Source organism: Ailuropoda melanoleuca, chromosome 3, assembly GCF_002007445.2.
Source record: "Ailuropoda melanoleuca isolate Jingjing chromosome 3, ASM200744v2, whole genome shotgun sequence".
NCBI classification, from domain to species: domain Eukaryota; kingdom Metazoa; phylum Chordata; class Mammalia; order Carnivora; family Ursidae; genus Ailuropoda; species Ailuropoda melanoleuca.
In genome coordinates this window covers 73770967-73796647 of record NC_048220.1, presented here as the reverse complement: position 1 = coordinate 73796647, position 25681 = coordinate 73770967, and the positions used below count along the sequence as shown (strand labels likewise).

The 25681-nt window shown below is 38.4% G+C and overlaps 1 protein-coding gene across 22 annotated transcripts in view; it reads right to left on the bottom strand.

Annotated features, from left to right (window-relative positions):
• Positions 1 to 25681, bottom strand: part of PAM (peptidylglycine alpha-amidating monooxygenase) — a 277044-nt gene that overhangs the window by 110514 nt on the left and 140849 nt on the right. For all 22 annotated transcript variants that reach the window (XM_034656561.1, XM_034656571.1, XM_034656560.1 and 19 more), the window contains exon 4: positions 3647 to 3704. In XM_034656561.1, the coding sequence (XP_034512452.1) occupies positions 3647 to 3704 (58 nt within the window). The remainder of the gene's footprint in view (positions 1 to 3646; positions 3705 to 25681) is intronic.

The following is a 25681-nucleotide window of genomic DNA, read 5'->3' as shown; positions in this document are numbered from 1 at the left end:
TTTTATCATACCTTCACCCATTCCAATCTGTGATTTCTTATTAAAACAATAAACAAAAGCAATGCTCTAGGGAAAGCTATGATTTTGTTCAAAGCAGAAAAATTATATTTATCTTCATTATTGTATTTCCCCAAACAACAATTTTAATTCACATTTAATAATTCAGTAGAGACACATAAATGCGTCAAAGATGTTGTGTATGCTCATACGTAAATATGACACGCACATGCACATATAAATTCTATGACAACTGCGATGGTATCATCTCAAAATGAAGAAGTATGTTTATCTAAAATGAATTACATAACTAGTCACACAAGCAGAAAGCCAAAATTATGAACTATTCAAATGCAATTCTGGCTTTTAACACCATCAAGAGAGTTTGTTTTGGTCCTAATAAGCAATCTGAATTGTACTCTGCCTTTTGTGATTTTCTTTAGAAATTTGAAAAGCCAAAGGAGAAAGTTCTTTTCAGATGTTATAATATTTGTAGTCTTGCCTTCTAGAATTCTACCACGCTATACTTTCTTTAAATTTGTATCATACCTCACATCCCCATTGCCTTGCCCAATAACAGGCACAGAGCAGGATGTTTTAAGTCTGCCAAATTTATGAATAAGTGGCTTTTCTTAAAAAAGAATTACTCCTTTATCTTCAAATAAAAGTATAATTAAAGGCAAAAAGGTAAATTGTCCACTATATGATATATTGCTTTAAAAATGGTCAAGCAAAACACCTGTTTAGGGTTCACTCATGTATGAAGCAAATGATATTGAGTCCCCACCACATCCGGTTGCACATATCCCACTGGCATTCAAAAACTAAAGAGGCACAGAAGATGAAAGCAGAAAGTATGACACTGATAAATGTCTTAAGAAAAGAAATAAAGTATTAAAGGCTTTACAAGTCCTCATTCTCAACCATATCTAATCTTATGATAAGGCGTCCTGAGACCTAGAATTTGGGACAACCCACATTTTTCATTCATGGCAAAGCCTTGGTTACCACTAGCAAAACGTTCACTTTGGGAATCTGGAAAAGCTACATATGATCCTTCACAACATACAACCTATGCACCCAAGCCCTTTTCCTTCTGCAAATCTTCAGTCTTCATGTGTACTGGGTTCCATCTTGTAAGATGGTTTGAGGCTTACTTGTCTTTTTGGCAAAACTCTGTTCCTATTAGGGAGTGAAGATAAAGGAATGAAAGAATAATTGTATTTGATGTGAGGAAGACGGAGATGTGCTACTGCTGTACCCATTTCATAACTGTTTTCATTTCTTCCTTGATTCACTATCCTCACATCCAAATCTGTTATGATTTTAACGGCATACAGGTAGGGGAACACATAGCTAGTAAAAAGCTTGGACGTGTTCCTTGATCTCTCTGACTGTCTGTTTCCTCTTCTATAAAATGGCTTACGTATGCTTAGCTCTAGAAGTATCTTAGTGTCTTAGTAGGCCCTTAGTAAACAGGTGGTAATGAGCTGATTGTATGAGCAAGGATTCTATATAAACTAACATCCCACCATTTGATTAAATCAAAGAAAGAGATGTTCCTGTCTTTGTTTCTCTAACTATACGATGGGACTACCTTCAGGGTTGTCCTAAGAATTAATGAGACAATACACGCAAACTTCCCCTTACTTATTCCCTTATATAAATGATTGTTTGGTATTTCTCTTTGGTTTGGAATTTTCCAGTTCTAATTTCTTTACACCTAAACACCTATGGTTGCTGGATTATGCAAGATAATGGTAACCACAAATCACCTGGGGCTAGTACATCAATGGATTTGAACAAGTGACAAAATCTTTAGTATCCATGCAATCCTCCAGGTAATAAAGAAAATGAAAAAGATACTGAAAATGATTATTAATCTTACAAACTCCTTTAAGAATCTTAGAACTGGGAATAATTTAATCTTTGAAGGGAAGTGCCTAAGAAAATGAAGAAACGTTTAGTACCCTAGTTCTAATGTAGCCCTTTATGAGTTTCCTATGAATATTTTCCTTGACTGAATATATTCACTTTTACTTTTCAATTTTAATTTATGTGAAAGTAAACACATTTATATTAGGAAAGCAATAACGCATTCCAGGAGATATATTTATAGTCCTTAGAGTCACCAGCTCTGAAATCATATACCACCACCACCATCCAGAAACAAATCAGTAACCTATTAATGTGAGACCCGTAATGTTGCTGTGAAACATGGCTATCATATTTATACAGGTATGGAGACTGGCCTTCTCTTCTAAGCAAATGTGAAACAGGAGCAATCAAGACTCTCTTGGAACTTGGAAAGAAAATATAAAATCAGTAAAGAAAAAAAACTTTATGCAAAAACGCCTTTCAGTGAGTAAATATTATTTTCTCCTAGGCTGCCAAAAATGTGGATATGAAATTTAGGAAAGCTTTACTGTTGATATTTTAATGATGAATTTGTATCCTAAATCACATTTAGCATTATGCAAGGCACTACAATTAGAAATCTAAGTTATCCTCTGTCTTTAGAGTTCAGGATCTGGGAGCACTGTCCTTTCTACTTTTTTTGTCTTGGTAATATTCAATTATTATACAAAGTAAGGACACTCAGGCAACACTCTAGGTCCGACTTTCATTCTTAGGAATTAACTATGAGAACAAATTTTTAGAGTGCTGTTATAAGTTGTATTTTCTGTTGGAATTGCCACCAAAGTGTGTGGGGAAAAAAAAATGCACATTGGGCTGGCTTTTCAGGTCTATAATGTATATTCCTGTGGGAACAACCTCATGAAAATTCATCCTCAGATGGCCCTGAGGCGACTGTACACATTTTATAATTCACATAATAGCCTTTTCAGACAGCCCACTTGAAGATTAGTTTCATGGGACCAAAGCACAACTCTCATTACCATTACTTTCTCTCCAAAATCAACATCTCAAACCAGAAAAGTAAAGCAGGGGGAGAAAAAGAACAAATCCATGAATAATTTGCCAATCACACCTCCTCCCTACACCGTTAAAAGTCTGTCATAGGATATTTCAATTAAAACAACCTGGATGAAAACAGATGGCATTTTGTCCCTTTTCCTATCTGATTTAAAGCCTCAGCTGGGGAAGGACCTGCCATTTATGAGTCCTCTTAGTCTGTAATATAAACAAGAGGACCAGTGTTCCTTCCTTTCCCCTCTCTCCCTCCTTCCCTTCTTTCCTTCTCTCAATCTCTCCTTCCTTCCTTTCTATCCATCTACTGTCTGACAGGTAAAATCTTAAATTCCCTGATGATGAGTCTAAGTACAGTCGATTTATAGCATGAACCAGCAGGTAAATAAACAGTCTGTTGAGTGGAGTGGAATTAAGCATCCAGCCACAGACAGAAAGCCAATACTATACAAATGGGACCGCACGGTATCGGCAACCATCGACATCTGCATGCAACTCCTTAAGTACTATTACTCCTCAATCTCTCCAGATACAGTGTGTAATCTCGTCTCTGAGTGGCTCTCTCTAGTTTGTTTCTGCATTAGGCATGATCAATGCATTTTAGAAACTGACAGTAAAAGATTAATATGCTCATAATCATCAAAGACCTTTCACTGATTTCAAATAGCTGCCCTCCCTTTGACCACCCATCCCGGCACACCATCCAATTCATACTTACTCACGAAGGCTTCCTCATCCACTGGCAAACGCACTGACATGCAGAAGTATGTATCAGACTGTTTGAGAGAGAAAGATACAAAATCTGAATTAATCTGCTGCTAGTAAAGAAGAAGAAGGAGAAAAAACCTGTAAAAGCATGGGCTCTATGACTGAAAAAGAACTACTGGCCCAGTGAGGTGAAGTTGCCTGCCGACTGGGTGTGACCAAGTTAATGGAAGGGCCAAGTCTAGAACATAGGTACTTTAAACATTTTTCTAGGACTCTTTCCTAACTGACTTCAAATCCTATTTATAAGAACAGTTATCATGAGTGATATTTCTAGTACTGTCACAGTTGAAAGGCAACATTTTAGATGCTTCTATAAAAAGAGTGAAACACTTTAATGCACTTGACTTTAAAGTGGTCGGAGTTCGTGTTGACCATCTTCACTATATGCATAATTAAATATTTAATTTCCTGAATCACTTTACAACTGTTCAAATATTAAATAGAGAAGTCTAATGAATAAAAGTTGGTCTTAAAATATAATATTTGGTCGTTCTCCTGTACTTTAATATTTTTATATAGAATATTGAAGAAATCAACATTAACTCAAGTTAACTTGACTCCTTTCTTTTCCAGCAACTAGTCTCTTATCTAAATGGCCATTTTTTCCACCATCAAATATATTAGCGTTAAGAATTTTTAGTGATAAAAATTGCAATTTAAAGAGAATGAGATTCTGTTGATCTACGCATTCCACTTCCCTAGTGGAAGACCCTAGGCAGTGAAGTATGTGCCATGGTTGATAATATACCCAATACAAATATAGACTAAACTCATTTAATAATTCATACTTCATGGATTAATACCGTATAGTGCTGGAATCAAGAGACTCCATAAACACGGGTAGAGATCATCTGCGTATCACTAAACCTACTGGTTAGCACTGAAAAATAGTTAAATTTATACCACTTTTTAAAATGCTTTGTTGGGTGGAAGTTCAAATACACCTCAAATCTGCATCTTAAACTTTGAAAAATTAGAAAAATAAGATTCATTACTGCGTTTATATATGCCAATTTTTCTCTCAATTGAGCCAACTGTTTTGTTTCTTAAAAGGCTTTATAATTATTTAGATTTACCTTTATTTTGGTAAGAAGGAAATATGCTGGGAAATGTTGAAGATCGCACAGCAAGGAGGTTAAGCTACATAAATGACAGAGATGGGGACTGTGTATCCAAAACCCGAGAATATAATGGCAAAATAGGGATTATAGATCTTATAATCATGTACAAGATTGCTCATAAATATTTTTACAATCTTGGAATTACTAGTGTCACAAAACTCCATTCTAACATAAAAAATAGTAAGTTTAAGATTCTTTTCTATTTGGCCCTCCCGAGCTATGAGGAATTCAGGACTGGAAGCTATTCATGGCTACTACAGCCGCTGTTGCTACTATTACTATTGCCAAGCCAACAATTACTGAAATGCTTATTATGTGCCAGGCTTAGTTTTCCACGTACTATATCATTTAATAACTAAAATAATCAAACATGGTAGATTTATGAACTCCACTTTAAAGAGAGTAAGAATAAAAACTAACATTTACTGAAAACTTACTATTGCCAACACTGTTCTAAACACTCTATATGTATTAACTTCTTTAATCCTCAAAACACAGCTTTGTGATATAATACTATTATTCTCCCCATTTTACATATGAGGAAACTGAGGGAAACAGAGGCTAAGTAACTTTTCTGTTTGTTCTAGCCAAAACCTGGCAATAGGAGGGTAGGCTCCGGAATCCCCTCTTAGCGCAGTTGGTTTAGATAGCTGGTGATTATAAATCTTTGCTCTGCCTCTTTGAGATGTAAATCTTCTATAACCCAGAACTGTCTTCTCACATTCAATGAGACAATTCTGCTCTGGTTCTCAGCCAATGGAGGGTTGCTCTAACTTACATCACTGCTTCCTGTCCTATAGATACAAGAAGCTTGTTTTTCCTCTAGATAGGTGCCAATGAACAAACCCAGATGGCCCAGTCACAGGGACCAATCCCCTTAAGACCCCTCAGTGCTCTTCCCTTAGCATCCCCAGACTTCAAAGGTCTTCTGTCCTTTGTTTTGGCAGAGTTGACTTTGGTTCACACTGGACCTCCTTCACTATTACCGTGGTTGTTTTTGAAGAAAATGTGTCTTTACCACTTTAACTCACGTCCACCTGATTTACCTTTCGACACTAACAAGTGTGGGAGCTGGAATCGAAACAGAGGTAGTCTGACTAACGTATTGCAGATCATTCAAAGCAATATGAACAATTAATGACATAACAGGAAATCTAAAAACAAAGGTCAATTTAAAGTAGCTAAGCCCATATTTACAATAAGAAAGGATCAAAGGTTGCGATTAAATGCACACCAAACCAAAGTTCTTTCATATTTGGACTTAGAGTTTTTGGTTTTATTTTCTCCTTCATTTTATTCTAAACCACTTCAAGCTACTTTTGGGGTAGTGAAGTTACAGGGCTAAATACATTTATCAAATTCACAAAGTTGGTCCTTTTGATTAAAAATAAACAACGCGGAACAATAATGCTTCCATATACAGAATAAAGGAAACTACTATTATTCTCAGAATTGATCAGATCCATATGGTAATTCTCATTCTTAGCAGCAGCTGCACGATTTAAAAGGACAGAATAACTTGGGAATATCTTCCTTCTATCAATTTTTATTTCTTGGCTTATAACTTCTCTGATAACAAGAACATATTCAGATTTCAATGGTTTCTTTTCTGTTCTGTTGAAGCCAGTTGAAAAAAAAAAATGAAGAAGAGATGAGAGAGATCCTCTGCTGAATAAATACCATTTGGCAAAATCATTTTGGGAGAGCAACGTCTGTATTACCCAGTGCATCAGTGGTGTCCCATGCCCCATCGTCCTCTGATTTACAATTTTACTTATGCCCTATTTTTCAAGATAAAGAATAATTCTGTTAGAAGAAGAGAAGGTAAAACTTTTTTTTTTCTAAAAATGAGCACACTAAAAAATACCGTGTGTATCAAATCAATAATTAGCCTTCAGCTGGAAGCTCTGAAGACCGGTTCAACAGAACAGAGAATAACAAAAAGTCATTTATTCTTTTCTCTGCAAGTGTAAAAGATGTCAGTGCTTTTGTTGTATAGTATCTTGGTCATACAGTTTGGTTCCTAAAATTAAGTTGAGAGCTCAAGATCTCTGTAAGGAAGGTCATTTCCAGGGTTTAATTGGGGAAGCCATATCTTAAAGATGACTCGGGGCCAAGTTCTGGTCTCCCTTGGGCTGGCTCAGTCTGAGTAAGCCCTATTTTTGTGTTACTTCATTTTCTTCTCTGTGAGTAGGACTAACAGGCACTGCATCTTTTTTTTTTTTTTTTTTTACAGAAATGGAAACTGATTCACAGAAAGGTTATTGATCTATGTAAGGCCACTCAGGTAGTTAGTGTCAGAATAAGGATTAGAAGTCCTCAGGTTTACACTTTCAAGATGACTAGAGTTAACTACGTGTCTTTCCTGCCACTTTCTTGCCATTAATCTAGTTTCTTGCCATTTTAATCTAGTTAAATGTGATTCTGGAGAGTCCTCTGAACCTTCATACCTCTTTTTCTCTAAGACTAAATCCTATATTTTAAAATTAAATGTAAGGCTCTTCATAAGTAAATGAATAACTTTTTTTTTTATAAGATTGGTAATTTGCAGAGAATGGATCAGACAATAGCTTTTGCCTAACTATTATGAACTCATTACAACACAAGGAAAGAAAGATTATTTAGGTGATTACAAAATACTGTTTCATCAATATAGGTTAACTTTTTTTTTTTTAAAGATTTTATTTATTTATTTGACAGAGATAGAGACAGCTAGCGAGAGAGGGAACACAAGCAGGGGGAGTGGGAGAGGAAGAAGCAGGCTCATAGCAGAGGAGCCTGATGTGGGGCTCGATCCCATAACGCCGGGATCACGCCCTGAGCCGAAAGGCAGACGCTTAACCGCTGTGCCACCCAGGCGCCCCCAATATAGGTTAACTTCTATAGCAGGTCACCAAGAAGGAATTGTTACTTTAAATTTAAACTTCATGCTGTAAGCAGTAGTCAATACCATATAATACCATTATACCACTGATATGAACAAGTAACCAGTTATGCTTTACTTTTTGGCAGGATAACCACTGAGAACACTATTTAACAGAACCCTGATCAGATAAATATAACCCCGCACGCTTTGTCAACAATACAAAAAAATTCAACTGATTTAAACATACGATCAATATTTATCATATGATACCTTGTCAAAGGGAAAACATTTATTGAGCCTCCTACTTTATTCCAGAAGTTTTCCATCATTGTTATTTCCCACGATAACACTGCCAGGTAGGTGTTACAGACACTGTTTTAAAGGTGTAAAACTGAAGTTCAAACAGGTAAGTAACTTTGTGATTAAACAAAATTCTCAAAACTGATGAAATGGAATTTGAACCCAGTTCTTTAAAACACTTCTCTGTCTACAATGTGAAGATTGCTATTAAAAGGTTGTTTTTCAAATCTTTCTAATATCCGAAAAGAAAGTATCAGTTCTTAGACACAACTTTAGTTGTTTACTTCATTAAGGGGAGAAATAAAGGAATCCAAGACACATAAAATTTAACAAGAAGTTTAAGCACAAGTCCCCTAAATTTTCAATAGCATCTGAGAGTATCTCATGAAAGCTTGTTGACAAACTGCAAAGAACTAGACTAGAACCACAGCGATTTAATTGTGCCATTATTTTGTTTCTACAAAGTAAAGCTATTTGAAAGCATATACATAACTCAGATCAGTGTTTCTCTCTAACACATTCAGAAGACACAAACACAGCACCTTACTGCCCATTGTAATAGTTTCTCCATTTGAACACACTGTCCCAGAGAGGACGCTTCCATAATTCAACCCAAACTACCAGTACAACCTTTCACAATTTTCCATATATCATCATCATGAATCCTCTTTTTCTCTCTGTGGGAAGAACACAGTATGTGAGCTTGGCGCCAGGGGACTGTCTGTAAAATACTGTGGATTCAAACTGCTAACATAAGGCTCAGACGTACAAGAAGGGAGAAGTAATGTGAATCCACGCAGCCATGCTTCCCAGTGCTCTCTGTTATGGCACATCAGCCAAATCTGAATCAAGAGGGATATGATATTGCTGATGCCTCTTTACTGCTGCTGTTGGGAACTATCCAAGAAAAGCACATTTTTCCAACAAAAGAAATGTGCTAGAAATGAAAGAAAAGTGCTTATTGCTAAAGAACTCCTGTTATATCCTATTATTACCCATTTTTTAAAAGATTTCATTTATTTATTTGAGAGAGAGAGCATGCATGAGCAGGGGGAGGGGCAGAGGGAGAGGGAGAAGCAGACTCCCCACTGAGCAGGGAGCCCAATGGGGAGCTTCATTCCAGGACCCCAAGATCATGACCTGATCCAGAGACAGCCAGGCGCCCCTATTACTACCCACTTTAAACCAAGAGTTCTTATGTAGACAATAGGGCTCAGTAACACATTACTTACATTATTTAAAAAGTGTTCTTTATTTTGATTTAGTTGTTTGTGAGACAGAGAGAGATGCAGTGGTTTCTACAGAATAAGCAGTTAATAAAATCAACTGCTTATTTAAATTAATATGGAACAAACAAAACCATCTGTTCACAAGAAACCATTAATTTTTGTTTTGGGAAACTAGAAGTACCATTCAGATTCCAGTGCGGAACACTACAATTTGATCCTGATTAGATAATATTCTCACTGCCCTTATATTGTTTGGACTTAAAGATCCCTGCAGACAACCTTTCTTAAGGAGATTCTCCAAGGTGGTGGCATACAAACAGACAATATGACCCAGTTTCACCCGGGTATGGTTATTTCTGTGGCTGTTTGCAAATCAATGGTTGTTCTCTGTGAATACGCCACAACCCATAGAGACGTTATATTGTGTATGGCGTGGTCTCTGGTAACTTTTCTCAGCCATTCCTTGTTAAATGACCAGAGCAGTGAAACCATCTCATGGTGGCGACTGTGACTCTGCGCCTTCAAGTCGTTGCTTGTGAAGCAAGTAGTAAGCTCTTTACCAACCAAGGTCATGCACAGTTTAAATCCGATCCAAACTGTGAAGGCTCTAAAAAGCCCTTCATTTTCATACTGCAAATAGGCATACAAACAGACAATATGACCCAGTTTCACCCGGGTATGGTTATTTCTGTGGCTGTTTGCAAATCAATGGTTGTTCTCTGTGAATACGCCACAACCCATAGAGACGTTATATTGTGTATGGCGTGGTCTCTGGTAACTTTTCTCAGCCATTCCTTGTTAAATGACCAGAGCAGTGAAACCATCTCATGGTGGCGACTGTGACTCTGCGCCTTCAAGTCGTTGCTTGTGAAGCAAGTAGTAAGCTCTTTACCAACCAAGGTCATGCACAGTTTAAATCCGATCCAAACTGTGAAGGCTCTAAAAAGCCCTTCATTTTCATACTGCACTCACTTTGGGTTTATGTATTTTTTTAAAGGTTTTATTTATTTACTTGAGATAGAGAAAGCAAGAAAGAGTGAGCATGGGGGCGGGGAGAGGGAGCAGGGGCAGAGGGAGAGAGAGGGGCAGACTCCCCGCAGAGCAGGGCACAACTTGGGGTTCCACGCAGGGCTGGACCTGGGACTCCATCCCAGGACCCCGGGATTATGACCTGAGCGGAGGCAGAGGCTTAACTGACTGAGCCACCCAGGTGCCCTCTCACTTCAGGTTTAAATAACTTGAGCTCTGCAAAGAACTAGTGGAAACCTCAGGCACTGATGGTAGTGATGCCAGTCCAGCTAAGCAAAGGCTCAGAAAATGATGAGGCCTCTCCGACAAGGATCTTAGTTAGAAGAGGAAGGAGGCAATTGGAAATTGTTTTTCAAAATTTTCTTTCAATTGATCCAGTTTGAAAATGGAATCAAATTGCTATATCCCAAAGTGATTTTAATGCACGCTTAGTAAACTTAAACTGACACAGTTTTCTGTATTTTTAACATCAACCTAGTATAAAAGAAAGCTAAAGCAAAGGAAAATTAAAGCAGGACACAAATGCTTTTCTGGAGCAAAACTCAGGTTTGAAGAGTCTACCTCTCCGGGCAAACCAAGAAACAGACTTGTTAAGCGTCTGCCTTCGGCTCAGGGCGTGATCCCGGCGTTCTGGGATCGAGCCCCACATCAGGCTCCTCTGCTATGAGCCTGCTTCTTCCTCTCCCACTCCCCCTGCTTGTGTTCCCTCTCTCGCTGGCTGTCTCTCTCTGTTAAATAAATAAAATCTTAAAAAAAAAATAAGAAAGAAAGAAACAGACTCTTAACTACAGAGAAGAAACTGAGGGTTACTGGAGCAAAGGCGGGCGGGGAATGGGCTAAATGGTGATGGGGATTAAGGAGGGCACCAGGTATTGTATGTAAGTGATGAATCACTAAATTCTACACCAGAAACCAATATTATATTGCATGTTCACTAATTGGAATCTAAACAAAAATCTGGAGACAATAAAAGAGTCAAGAAAAACCTTAAGGAAGACTTTCCATTTTAGATGTTGCATTCTATATTAAAAAACGTAACAGGCTATTAAACTTCTTCAGCAATATATATTTATGTTGCAAAGCTGGGAGAAGATGAGGAATAAAAAAACTTTTTAATTTCAAAAAGAACCAAGTCTGCCTCTCTAAAATCAGAATTTAAGATACTTACTTACAGATAAAATCCCTTAAACTCTCCCTTTGTATATACTCTAACCTAATTTTCCCTTTGCTGTTGTCTTTCCTTTAACACATACATAAAAAAAATGTATCTTTTTATGTTTATATTCATTAACCTCTGGAATAAGTAGTCATAGTGAAGATTTTATGTTAAAAAATAATCCCAAATTGACTAAAAGAAAGTATTCTCCAAAACGTTCTACTCTTGTCCTAAGCATTAAGCTATAAATTCCAGCCCCACCACCGTTTTGGATATTTAGCCCAATCTAGAATGTAATCTTCTTGAATAATGTCTGTCTTGCATCCTAAGCATTTAGAATAATATCTGGCACATACTGGGAGCTCTATAAATATTTGCTGAATTTTGTATGTACCTTCTTCCTTTGGTAGCAAAAAACTGACAATTCAAGAAAGGCCAAAGTGAAACCTGTATTATCGATGCTGCCTAATTAGGGTTTTATACAGCATCACTTTTTCATATGAATTTTATCCTTCAGTTGATTCATCCCAGAATCCCATTTGCATTTTTAAACTATAATCACACTGTGGCTGATGATGACAAGATTCTTAATGCCAAGTAGCACGAGTGGAAGCTACTTCCTGGCAAGGGCTCCTCTTCGGGAATTACAAATCTGTACGAGCAAATGATGAAGGAAAAAATATTTTGGTGAGTGAACATCTGTCTTAGTGCTTTCACACACTTTCATTTAAGAGAAAACAGAAAGGCACATACTAATAACAGTCTATAATTAACCCCAAGCCACAACAGGTGGTGACAGTGGTGGGATCCTCCTTGGATTCTTGACTCTGGGGAAGTTATGTGAGAGGAAACTACTGCTCTCAACAGGGGTTCTGATGACCTCTATTACTTACCTTTCCCAAGCTTATGCCAGCAGTTTATGCTTTCCATCAAGTTTCCCCCAAACGAAAGTTTTCTGAACCTTGTGCCAACATTCACTAGTCACCCATGTTCCTCTCTTTTAGCAGCAGATTGGAAAATGACTATCTCAAATCTGTTTGGAGGTACCTCAGAACAGAGAGGGTCCCACAGTCCCTACCCCCAAACGCCACATTTCTATGCTAAGTTGCTTCCATTTGATTCTAGGACAATATGGTGTCATGGAAGAGAAGCTCTGGACTTGAACAGCTCTGTCAATTACTTTACTAACTGAGTTGCATTCTACTNTTCTTGAATAATGTCTGTCTTGCATCCTAAGCATTTAGAATAATATCTGGCACATACTGGGAGCTCTATAAATATTTGCTGAATTTTGTATGTACCTTCTTCCTTTGGTAGCAAAAAACTGACAATTCAAGAAAGGCCAAAGTGAAACCTGTATTATCGATGCTGCCTAATTAGGGTTTTATACAGCATCACTTTTTCATATGAATTTTATCCTTCAGTTGATTCATCCCAGAATCCCATTTGCATTTTTAAACTATAATCACACTGTGGCTGATGATGACAAGATTCTTAATGCCAAGTAGCGCGAGTGGAAGCTACTTCCTGGCAAGGGCTCCTCTTCGGGAATTACAAATCTGTACGAGCAAATGATGAAGGAAAAAATATTTTGGTGAGTGAACATCTGTCTTAGTGCTTTCACACACTTTCATTTAAGAGAAAACAGAAAGGCACATACTAATAACAGTCTATAATTAACCCCAAGCCACAACAGGTGGTGACAGTGGTGGGATCCTCCTTGGATTCTTGACTCTGGGGAAGTTATGTGAGAGGAAACTACTGCTCTCAACAGGGGTTCTGATGACCTCTATTACTTACCTTTCCCAAGCTTATGCCAGCAGTTTATGCTTTCCATCAAGTTTCCCCCAAACGAAAGTTTTCTGAACCTTGTGCCAACATTCACTAGTCACCCATGTTCCTCTCTTTTAGCAGCAGATTGGAAAATGACTATCTCAAATCTGTTTGGAGGTACCTCAGAACAGAGAGGGTCCCACAGTCCCTACCCCCAAACGCCACATTTCTATGCTAAGTTGCTTCCATTTGATTCTAGGACAATATGGTGTCATGGAAGAGAAGCTCTGGACTTGAACAGCTCTGTCAATTACTTTACTATCTGAGTTGCATTCTACNTTTTCTGAACCTTGTGCCAACATTCACTAGTCACCCATGTTCCTCTCTTTTAGCAGCAGATTGGAAAATGACTATCTCAAATCTGTTTGGAGGTACCTCAGAACAGAGAGGGTCCCACAGTCCCTACCCCCAAACGCCACATTTCTATGCTAAGTTGCTTCCATTTGATTCTAGGACAATATGGTGTCATGGAAGAGAAGCTCTGGACTTGAACAGCTCTGTCAATTACTTTACTATCTGAGTTGCATTCTACTCTTGAAATTTAAAATGAACCATCAGAAAACAAAGTGGTCTACACAATTTCTGTTCTTTCTGGGGCTGTTCCCTTATGCCTTGTCACAGTCATTTCATGAATACTTGCCCACCTTTAAACCTCTTTTAATGTCTGTGTAGAAATCCGTTCTTCCACCTATCCATTCACTCATTCAACGAACGTATTTGTTGGGCAGCTCCCATAAAACTGTGAGCAAAAGTATACATAGTTTCTGTTCTCACAAAGCTTGCAGTCCGCCAGCAGAGCAGACAAATAATCACACAAGTAAAAGTCAAATTTTTGCTATTTTAAATACTACATGGGAGAAGTAAAGGTTGCTGTAAGAGCCAGGAATTCAGGGGAAATGACATAGATGAAGGAGGATTAGCAAAGTTTTAGACATAGGAAATAGTATTTTCAAAGGTCCTATAATTGGAGAGAATTTGATGTGACTGAGAAAACAAAAGTCAGTGCATATAGACAGGCAAAACAAGTTAAATTGGACTGGAAAAGGAGATATGGGCACACACTGTTAGACCCTGTAGTCCATGTTAATGACTCTGGTTATTTTATTTTGTTTTTCTTTTTTCTTCTTACATTTATTAATTTATTTTTGGAATCTCTACACCCAACATGGGGCTCAAACTCACAATCCCAAGATCAAGAGTTCCACACTCTTCCAAATGAGCCAGCCAGATGCCCTCTTGTTTTTCTTGAGAGCAACAGGAAGCCGATGACATTTTTTGTGAGGAAACTGACATGAGGTTCAAATTAGAGAGGTGAGTAAAAGGGCCAGGTAGTTATTCAGAAAAGTGATATTAGCTTGAAACTGGGTGTTGGCACTAAAGAAGGAGAAAAGAGAACAGATTTTAGAGATATTTAAAAGGTAAAATAGGGACGTGTGGTGGCTTAGTCGGTTAAGCGTCTGACTCTTGATTTCGGCTCAGGTCATGATATCAGGGTGCTGGGATCCAGCCCCACATCTGGCTCCCCACTCAGTGGGAGTCTGCTTGTCTCCCTCTCCCTCTGCCCCTGCCCCTGCTCATGCGCTTGCTCTCTCTCTCTCAAATCAATAACTAAATCATGAATAAATGGTAAAATAGACATGAACTAGGGAGTGGACACGAATGGAAGGGAAGGAGGCAATATCAAGGATGATTCCTAGATTTCTGGTGTGCGTAACTGAATGCACCGGTAGCAGTCAAGAAGACCAGGTTTGAAGAAGAAAATGGATTGGTCACTGGACAACTGTACTTAAAAAGCTTTTGAAAAATCTCTAAGTAAATATTAAATGGGAAGTTCGGTCAAAGTTCCTTTTAGAGGAAAGGCCTAGAAATGTAAATTTATGCGACACATAAGTTCGGTGATAACTGGGCAGTGGGTGTGGAGGAAGCTCTTTTGGCAAAGTAGAGAACAGAAAAAACAAATTGCTGAGCTGTTAAGTGGCTGGCCAAAGAAAGAGCAGCCGCCGAGGTCAGAGAAAAACCAGGAGAGTTATATCCAGAAGCTGAAAAAAGGGAATGTTTCAAGAAGGAGGAAGTAGTTGACGATGTCTCTAGTTAAAACCCATATGTTAGCAGTGTTCTCATAGGGATGCCCACAATTCAATACTAACATTTGGACATCTACTTTTTTGTGTGTTAATACTTTTAACTTATTTTAAGGAACCCAGTTCCTCCTGGTAGCTCCTCCCACAAGGACTATGACTCTGGATACTCTGGCCTCATGACTCAGGGTCTTCTCAGGGCTAGGTGAGGCTTCCACCACACTCACAATCCAAATTCCCCACAGACTCTCTAGTGTTGGCCATCTACGCTGCCTCCCAATAAAGAAATGCCTGCAGCAACAGTACATGGCAGAGTCACCACAAAGTTCTCCCACCAGTTCCTTCGGTGATGGTCACAGGGCCTGTGCCAACTTGGGAAACAGGAAAGAACATCAGTGAAAAGGAAAATGAAAAAACAAATAGGGGCACCTGGCTGGCTCAGTCAGAAGAGCGTGCGGCTCTTGATCTTAGGGTTGTGGGTTTAAGGCCCACATCGGGTGTAGAGATTACTAAAAAAAAAACAAAATCAACTTTGGAAAAAAGAAAAGAAAGAAAAAAAAATAACAGCAACAAAAATCAAAGAAGCCTGAAGAAAAATGACGGCAATAAGTCAGCTTAAAATAAAACCTCCAAATATTCAAAATAAAACAATATAAGGAAAATTATTTGAAGCCATACTGGTATTATAGAAGTTCAACAGAGTATAGTACCACCAAGTAATGAATCTCTATGCATGCTTGCTGATTTCCAACCAAGAAACTACTCTACTCCATAGACTAGTGGTGTTAACAAAACCTAGGAATCTGAATGCGTGTTTACCGCTTCGGCACACACTGATTCTAATTTCTTGTCATGTATTAAGGACTAGTGAGATGATATACTATAAAAGTGTATACTTCATACATAAAATAATCAGAGAAGTACAAATATTACAATATTAAAATAGGCAACTCTTTAGTAATAGTCCAACAGACCTCAGCATACTTGTAAAAACGTTACAGTTCTGGGCAAAAATCTAAGTCTTCGGTATTATATATTTGTAATGAGTTTAATATTGTGAAAATGTAAAACTCCTGTAGTCACATTTCTCCCCCAAATAAATCACATTTGGTTCCCCAGAAGCCATTCTGTTATTATGGTTCCAAAGAAGGAGGCAGGGCTAATGCTGGCTACGAAAAGGAGCGAACAGGCATAGCAGAAGGCAAAGGAAATGAAAGGAAGTCTCTGGCCAAGAGGAAGTTAATTTCATAGTCACACATGAGATGTCAGAGTTGATACCAATGAAGAGAACTGAGCCCAAGAACTCCCTTCATTTGAAGCCGTTTCCACTGCCCAAGGCTATTCATATAAGACCACTCCTTTTCATATACCCAGATATTATCCTGACAAATAAAAAAGGAAGGAGGAAAGGAAAAAGCCTAATCAAAAGTTGGGATGACTGAACCCAAAGGGAGTGGGATACCCTCAAAAGATACTTTTAAGATTTTCTTCCCTTACTATTCAGAGGGTCAGGAGCTTAGCAGCTAAATTAGATCAGTTTTTTAAAAAGTAAAGTCTTTATTTTCTTTGCATACTTGAAGAGCAGTGTATGAATTGTAACTCTGCTACACACATAAGCAAAGAAAAATTTGTAAATTAATGTATCAGTTTATTATTTGTACTTTTACTATTTAGCATTAATAACTGGAATCGGTATGGTATACCATTGCCTGGCAAATTTCCTATGGAAGAGATGTAAAACATGTAAGTAATCTTGTAAGGCTCAAGTACATTTATATACTCATGGCAATGATTAACAGAATTTTTTGACCTGCAAAATGACTGACTTTTTATTTCATTGATTGTGGTACTTAAAATTGGTACAAACATTTCAAAAAAGCAAAATGGCAATGCATGGTTAGGGCTATGAAAGTGTTCATCCAAAACAGCCCTTCTTCCCCTTCTCATGAATTGAGCACATACCAGGAATTATCACAAAGACCATATTAATCAAATACCTACCTTCTGTCATACGTAAGAGGCTTAAGAACATGTTTATGATCACAAAGAGGACATCTGGTTGCACATTGCAGAAGAACAACTCAAAACAGCTCACACAGAGATGCAGCCTCTCACATATGTGTGGTGTGATGTCATCAAGGACTTTGGTTCTTTCCATCTATCAGTTTTATTGTATTCGGTATATTGCCTTTCATCGGTAGGATTCTTTCGTCATTATTATAGGATGGTTGCAGTAGCTTCCAGTATCATCGTCCCAGAAACTAATTCCCAAAGGACAACAGAGGGAAAGTCTCTTCCTTCCGTTCCATTTCAAGAGCGAAGCTTTCCCAGAAGCACTTGCTTACAGCAGAATTCCCTTCACATCTAAATGGCCAGAACTGTACCACATGCGTTCTCTAAGCCAATCATATTAAGGGTAAAGGAATTACCATGACTGGCTTAGTCTAATCAAGAGTCACTTTCTGGGCTAGGGAAGGTCAAAAAAGAGAGGGAGAAAAATGCTCGCAAAGTAGGCAACCAATAGGTCCTGACAGAATATTCCTGAGAACAAAAACCAAAACCCTCATAATTCTAAATGTAACCAGTGGTAGATAATCTTTGGGCAACTGGGTCCATTTCAATGTATCGATCTGCGATGTTCAGAATTTTTGAAATCTTTGTCTTCTTGTCTAGTGAAATAATTATGTCAACTAAATATATACTCAATTAGACATTTTCTGCTGAATCTCTTAACTACATGCCAAAATACACTAAGATTTAGGGACCAAGAATGGAAGAGCGGATAAAACGCCTAATTCCCAGTTCGGCAAACCTGATGATCTTCAGGGGAATAAGAGACGGAAAGCCAGTTTCATCCTGAGTTTAAAAAAAGACAATTGCGCCTTCCGAAAAAAAATGTTTTTTTCTTCAAAAGAAGTGGTACCGCAGGCATGGGGTACTTATGTTTAATGATGAAGTCATAGATTTAACCATAATGCTCAAGGGCAAAGTCATTCTGTCTCTCTTCACCTCCCTCAGTGATTTTGCAGCCTATTCATTTTCCTTAGATTTCAACTCATAAAGAAAAACATTACAACAGATCTGCATCCTTTGTCTCTAACTTCTAAGAGGAACTATAAAATCAAATATAAAAATATTCTTGGGAATGCTCTTTGTTTTTCCTTTGCACGTCATAAACATCTCTGTTTCAACATTAGGCAGTTAGAACAAAGCTCCTTGTTTGCTAGTCTGTCTCTTGTTATTAGATTGTGTTTTAAAGGCTGAAGCCTTGATTTATTCTTGTTTGTATTCCCAAAGACCACTTGGCATAAGAACCGGGTATATAGTGAATGTTGGTTGAATTCATTTGTTGAATTTTTTTAAACTACATGACTAATAACCTTTCATAACGGGCCTGTTCCTACAAAAATAGCTCCAGAGCATTGAGTCACTTTTTCCTTTAAGGATTTTATTTATGCTTTTTTTAAAGACTATCAAACCAAATTTATCCCACTGTAATTTTCCAACTTCCATTGAAAGACAGTATTAATTATTCAAGAAAAGGAATGACTCTACAAAGGTTGTCTTCTCTTTATGTCTCAACTCCCAGGGGTGGATACTTGTCATATAGTTAATGGAGTTATTGTTATAACGAACCAAATAGCTGTAGAAACAGCAAATGTCCATTTTCCAGATATATTTTTACTTGTCCCCAGTTCATTTTACATTATAAACATAAATAACCGCACTTCATTCAGTATTGGTGTCCTTCTTTAAGCCAGCTTGGAAATTAGGGAAATACCTAATTCTACATGAAAGAGTAAATTCAATATTTTAAAATCAGCTTCATTTTTTAATTTTACTTATTTTTTTAAAGATTAAGTTATTTGAGAGAGAGCGAGCGAGCATGAGCAGGAGGAGTGCAGAGGGAGAGAGAGAAGCAAACTCCCCCCTTAGCAGGGAGCCAGATGCAGGACCCTGGGATCATGACCTGAGCCGAAGGCAGGTGCTTAACTGACTGAGCCACCCTGGTGCCCCATGACTTACTTATTTTAAACTGGAAATTTGTACCTCTTAATCTCTTTTATCTATTTCGCTCCTCCTCCCTCACCTCTGGCAACCACCAGTTTGTTCTTTGTATTTAAAAGCCTGTTTGCTTGCTTCGTATTTTGGATTCCACATATAAGTGAAATGATATGGTATTTATCTTTCTCTGTCTTACTTCACTTAACATAATACCCTCTAGTCCCATCCACCATGTTGTCTCAAATGGCAAGATCTCATTATTTTTTATGGCTGAGTAATATTCTAGTGTGTGTGTCTGTGTGTGTGTGTGTATCTTTTTTATTCATTTATTTATCAATGGACACTTTGGTTGTTTGCATAACCTAATGTAAAAAAACGTTACAATAGGTTTAGGGGTGCCTGTATCTTTTCAAATTAGTGCTTTCGTTTTCTTTGGGTAAATAACCAGTAGTAGAATTACTGGATCATATGGCATTTCTATTTTTAATTTTTTAAGGAATCTCCATACTGTTTTCCACAGTTGTACCAATTTACGTTCCCACCACCATGCACGAGAGTCTCCCTGGAGGAAAGTTTCTTTTTACAAAAGTATTTCCACTGACAAATTTGGAAGAAATGAAATAATTAGAATGCTCATCGTATGCAACTTCTAATGAATCTAGGCAATGATAAATATTCATGGCTGCTAAAACCAATAGGTGAAAAGCTGATAGGAAACTTTATAATGGGTCAGTCAACTTCACAATTCTTAATTTAATCACTGGGATTTACATCATAAGAAGAGAGATAATCAGACATTCTATGTTGCCTATTGGTTTAATTTAACATCACCTATGAAAATTTCTTGCTAAAAACTCTCAATTCGATCAAGCCTTTAGATGTACTAGTACAGGAAATACAAGGGACAGAGGTACATGTTACATGACACTCTAGTGATGCAATCAGAAAAACCTAGAATACAGAAAACTCTTAGGACAAATACTGTTTTCTTCACAAATAAATTACAAGGGAAAAAAGAGACAAAAGGAATCTCAAAAGTCCTTATAAAGGAGACATATCAACAAGATTTACCATGTGGGGTATGTTTGGATCCTGATGCAAACCAACCAACATTTAAAAAATATAACAGAGAAACTTGACATTGACTAGCTATGTGGTGATATAATGGTAATCGTGCTTGTCTTTAAAAACAAAGGTCTTATCTGGAAAATACACACTGAAATGCTGTGAAAGGAAATGATGTCTAGTAGACACCTCAAAATAATTCCGTGTGTGTGTTGGGGGGGGGAATGAAGTAGGGCTACAGATAAAAGAAGCCTGACCGTGAGTTTATCATCATGAATGGGTATGTGGGGGTTCATTATACATTATACAAGCCTTTGTAATTTTGTGAATATTAGAAGTTTTCCATTGATAATGTTTAAAATATAAAAAAGATACAGTTTGTCCTTGGGAATCTTTGCTACCAACCTACCAATATAATAACCAGCAAACGGAACAATAAACATATCTTGATTCCATATATATTTTGATCCTGGCACATAAAAATAGATAATAATTCTCTTCCTTCAGAAACTTCAAAATCGGGGTGCCTGGGTAGCACAGCGGTTAAGCATCTACCTTCGGCTCAGGGCGTGATCCCGGCATTATGGGTTCGAGCCCCACATCAGGCTCCTCCGCTATGAGCCTGCTTCTTCCTCTCCCACTCCCCCTGCTTGTGTTCCCTCTCTCACTGGCTGTCTCTATCTCTGTCGAATAAATAAATAAAATCTTTAAAAAAAAAAAAAAAGAAACTTCAAAATCTAGTGAAGAAGACAAAGCCTACCCTTAGGAAGAGTGAAGTGTTAAGCTTACTGTTAAGGGATAGAAGAGTTATAGGAGAGTTCAGAGAAGGGAGAGCCTCACAAGTGATGACTTGATCCCAACAGGACCAGACCAGGGGCAGGGAGGAGGGCCATCTGGCTGGGCCTAACATTCAGAGGGCCTTTTCTTCTAGCAAGATTATGCACAGAGAGAGACAGACACAGACAAGACTGAAAAAAGATGGCATTTATCTTACAAGTTTCAACTTGTCCACAACTTGTAATTCACAGACTTAACATATCTTACAAATCTTGTCATTTTCTTGTGAATGGCACTGTACTATTTCTATAATAAAAGTATTCATTTGCTAAATTAAACTTTAAAATATATCAGTCAAGTTTCCTTTACGAAACAGAAGGCAAAACAAAGGGGACAACTGAGGAAAATGTTACCAAGGAAGCAAGAACAAAGCTGTGGGCCAGGTTAAAGGAAGCATGTAAGTGTTGTTGAAACACTCCAGAGATTTACAAAGTAGCAAGCTGTTACCACTTAAAGACACAGGAGGCAAGAAGAGGACTAGTTGTCAAAATCAGAAACTGCTTTAACCATAAGAGATAATAAGAGCTATGGCAGAGGGAGAGAAACACTGTCACTGTCATCCCACAGCCCAACAGAGAAAGAGCCAAGGAAATAAATTCCCTGACCTCACCTTCCTGCTTTCCAGTCTTCTGTCAGTTCCTCCCACCGACTAGAGCCAACTGGAAGGCAAAGAGCAAGGGAGCCTAGGGACAGCTCCCATAAAGGCCAGGCTCCTGCAGAGCAGAGTAGGCTGGAGAAGAGTGGAGAGACCAATGGTGAATATCCAACATGTAGAATAAATCCCTCCTTTCATACTCCTGGTTTGGCATTTCTTAATATTAAAAAAAAATGATTAAATAGAAGCTACAAAAACAGAGGAACTGACCTAGACTTCTCTCAGCATCTGAGAGACCCTGAATAGAGACCCTTGAGTCGCAGTGTACAAAGGGAAGAATTCAGATAAAGTAAAGGAAGAGGAAGACCCTGTAAGCTGTAAAATTAGTTTGACCAAAACCCCGAGATAGGACTAAGTGTGGTAGAAGGAGAGACAGTGGGGTGACTGGATGAACAGGCACACAGGTGACATTTGAGGAAGTTCTTGAGAAAGGAAGTGGGATGAAGTCAATGAAGTCAGGTAATGAAAATGAAAGGGCTGGGAGACCAGGCGAATTTCGATTTGATCTGTTTCGATGTGATGTTAGTTATGGCAAGTGAGTGAGGTGTGGGGCATTAAATCACGAGTGTGGTCCTTTAGAAAGAACACGTTGATGGAACTGAGAATAAGCAATGAGGATCCAATGGGAAGAGGAAGGCAGTGCAGTCTGGAAACAAACCAGAAGTCTGTAACAGAAGAGTGGCAGTGATATCTGTCCATTCACCCAGCCATACGTCCCATATATCCATCTATCCCACAAATACATATTGAGTCTACCATGGCCAGACAATGGTAAGCATAACAGACATGTTTCCTGCCCTCACACAGTCCAGAGTCTGGTGATGAAACAGAGACATGAGGAGAGTAACGACACAAGCAAGTATAAAATTAAAGCTGTGAAGCATCTCCTAAAAAAGGCTTGGGGAGCTCTGAGAGCTATGACAGTCTCTGAAAGGAGGCGTGGGGCATGGGAGGGATGAAGGTATGGGAGGTGGTCAGGAAAAGCTCTCTGAAAGAATGATGATCAGATGGAGATACGGAGGCTGCAAGCTGGGAAGGCACTGCCCAAGGCAAACGGAGGGAGAAGCAAGTATGGCAGGAACACAGCAAAGGCAAAGACTGAACAGGGGACGCACGAAGCACAGGGAATGAAGGAATTCAGTATCACTGCCACAGAGAGGAAAAGGGACAAATCTGAAAGACATTTCAAAGGAAGAAATGAAAAGAACCGTAGACAACTAGAATTTAGACATTAAGAAGGTAAAACAGTCTAATGCTGTTACAACCATTTTAACCAAGGAGAGGAGATGTTTAACCGGCTCGTCAATCTATATTTGCTAATGTGCTCTGTGCCTTGACCAAAGAACACAATGAATAAATGTCTCTTCTCAACAAATATATATCAGGCACTCTGCAAGGCACTGGGAATGGAGCCTTAACTAGACAGACAATCTTTATTACATCATATGAGTTATCAGCCAAACTGCTTTCCCACATGTACCCAAGAGCAGAAGAAAGAGCTGGGCACAGATTCAAGGAAGATTCATTAATCAACAAATATTCACTGAGTACCTTCTATGGGTAAGACACGATACAAAACACTGAAAAAATATCTAGTCTGCAGGACAGGTACAAGCTGGCTTCTTTTAAATATAGATGGTGATGTCTGTCTGTTCAGCATGAGCGTAAAGTGACAAAAATATGCACAATGATGAATAAGATGCAGTCACCGGTTTCAGAGACCCTTTAGTGGGAGAGATTTAAAACATGAGAATGAATCACGTAATTGACAATGAATAGGTCTATAAGAGTGATAGAAAGTATGACGGCACTCACATCACATCAGTTTGAGGGAAGGGGGTAGGTTCATGGGGAAAGGAACTTGTACTCTGTAACTTAATAGGGTATGATTTCAAGAGGTGAAGATGCAGGGCAAAGAAATTCTAACAGGCAGAAGGAATAACATCAGTTAGACGGCATCTACTGGTAGAATGACAAACAGGCTCAGTGTGGTAGAAAATAGGAAAGTCAGGAGGGGGAAATGTAGGGAACAAGAATTAAAGTGGCACAGATGGGGACCACAGGGCAGAGAATTTAAGAACCAGAATAGGGACTAGGAAACACATTTGCCTAGAATGAGGAGTCGCTGAAGATTTTTGAGTAAGAGAACAGCATTATCAGAGAGGATTGTTAAGAAAATAATATGGACTGGGCGCCTGGATGGCTCAGTGGCTTAAGCATCTGCCGGCTCAGGTCAGGATCCCAGGGTCCTGGGATGGAGTCCTGCGTCGGGCTCCCTGCTCAGCGAGGAGCCTGCTTCTCCCTCTCCCTCTCCCGCTCCCCCTGCTTGTGTTCTCTCTCTCTCTCTCTCTCCCTCTCACTCTGTCAAATATATAAAGAAAATCTTTTTAAAAAATTATATGGACTGAAAAACATCATAACATACTGGTTAAAAGCACAGGACCTGGAGCCAGCCTGCCTGAGTCAAGAGTCCAGACTCCCTCACGGCTACGACTTGCCATCAAAAAGACCAAACTACTGATAAACAACAATGTCACAGATGAATCTCAAATGTGTCATGCTAGTGAAAGAAGCCAGACACCAAAGACTACATACTGTTGTGATTACATTTATATGTAAATCTAGAAAAGGCCAAATTTAGTGATGGAGAGATCTGAAGCTGCCAGAGGCTGGGGATGGGGAAGGAATGGGAAGGAGCACAAAGTGGTGCAAGGGAACGTCTTGGGGTGATGAAAATGTTCTTTACTATGACCTAGGGGCAATTACACAACTGCATATGTTTGTCAGCATTCACTGAATTGTACACTTTAAATCAGTGAATTTTTATTAAGTAAATCATATCTCAAATAAGCTAATAAAGATAAAATCATGCAAGTGTAAAAAGTTAGGTTACAGTTGAAATAGAAATGCTGAGCTGAAGAATATTTCCTACCTATTAAGAGCATGGCAGCAGGGGACCCACAAGCAGAGGACGTTTGATCGATACGGAGGCATAAAAAATGTGGCAGTCACCGGGATGTGTGTGCGTGCGTGTTTGGGGGTACTGGGGAAGAGCAGGGACTACTCTTAGTACAAGGGTGACTTCCTTCTCTTTTGAAAAAAAATCTATTTAACTAATCTTTATTGGACACTTGGCATTGTTTTAGGCCCAGGGGATACAAGAGGAAACAAGACAGACAAGTCTTTTCTCTCAAGGAACTTACTTTCGTGGCAGTATATCTCGAGAAAGGCGCAAGTGGGGATAATACTTCAATGAAAGGACAAGAAACATAGATTTGTTCCTTGAGTGATGACTACACAGATGGAATTCAGACTTCTGCCCCCAACCCATAGAAGTAATTTTGTAAAGAACGGCTAGCTATCAAGGCAATTTTATTCACTGCAATATATAACAGGTTAGGTATACTATAATGAGTGCTGTAGACTGCTGTCACAATGGTTACAGAGGATTATTTTATAAAAGCCTGGGGGAGAAACGGTCTGGCAGACTGATATTCAGCAAGGAAAGAACTGGAAAAATCATTTCGATCTTGTTTACATTTCAAAATTACTTAAAAGATTTTCACATGTCTGAATTAATTCTACTAATAAATACATGATGACGTCTTTGGATTTCACTAGTAGATTTGAACACACCTCAAAGAAAAAATAATTGTCAGTCTATGATTTCCTGAATCGACTACCACAATAAAGTGACAAGATCATTCTTTAATTAATGTTCTCCTTCGTAAGAGTGTGTCACAGGTTGGCATATTTCTGTTCTTTATAAAGTTCTTAACTACAATAAATAGGTTCTGGAAGGTTTGTTTTT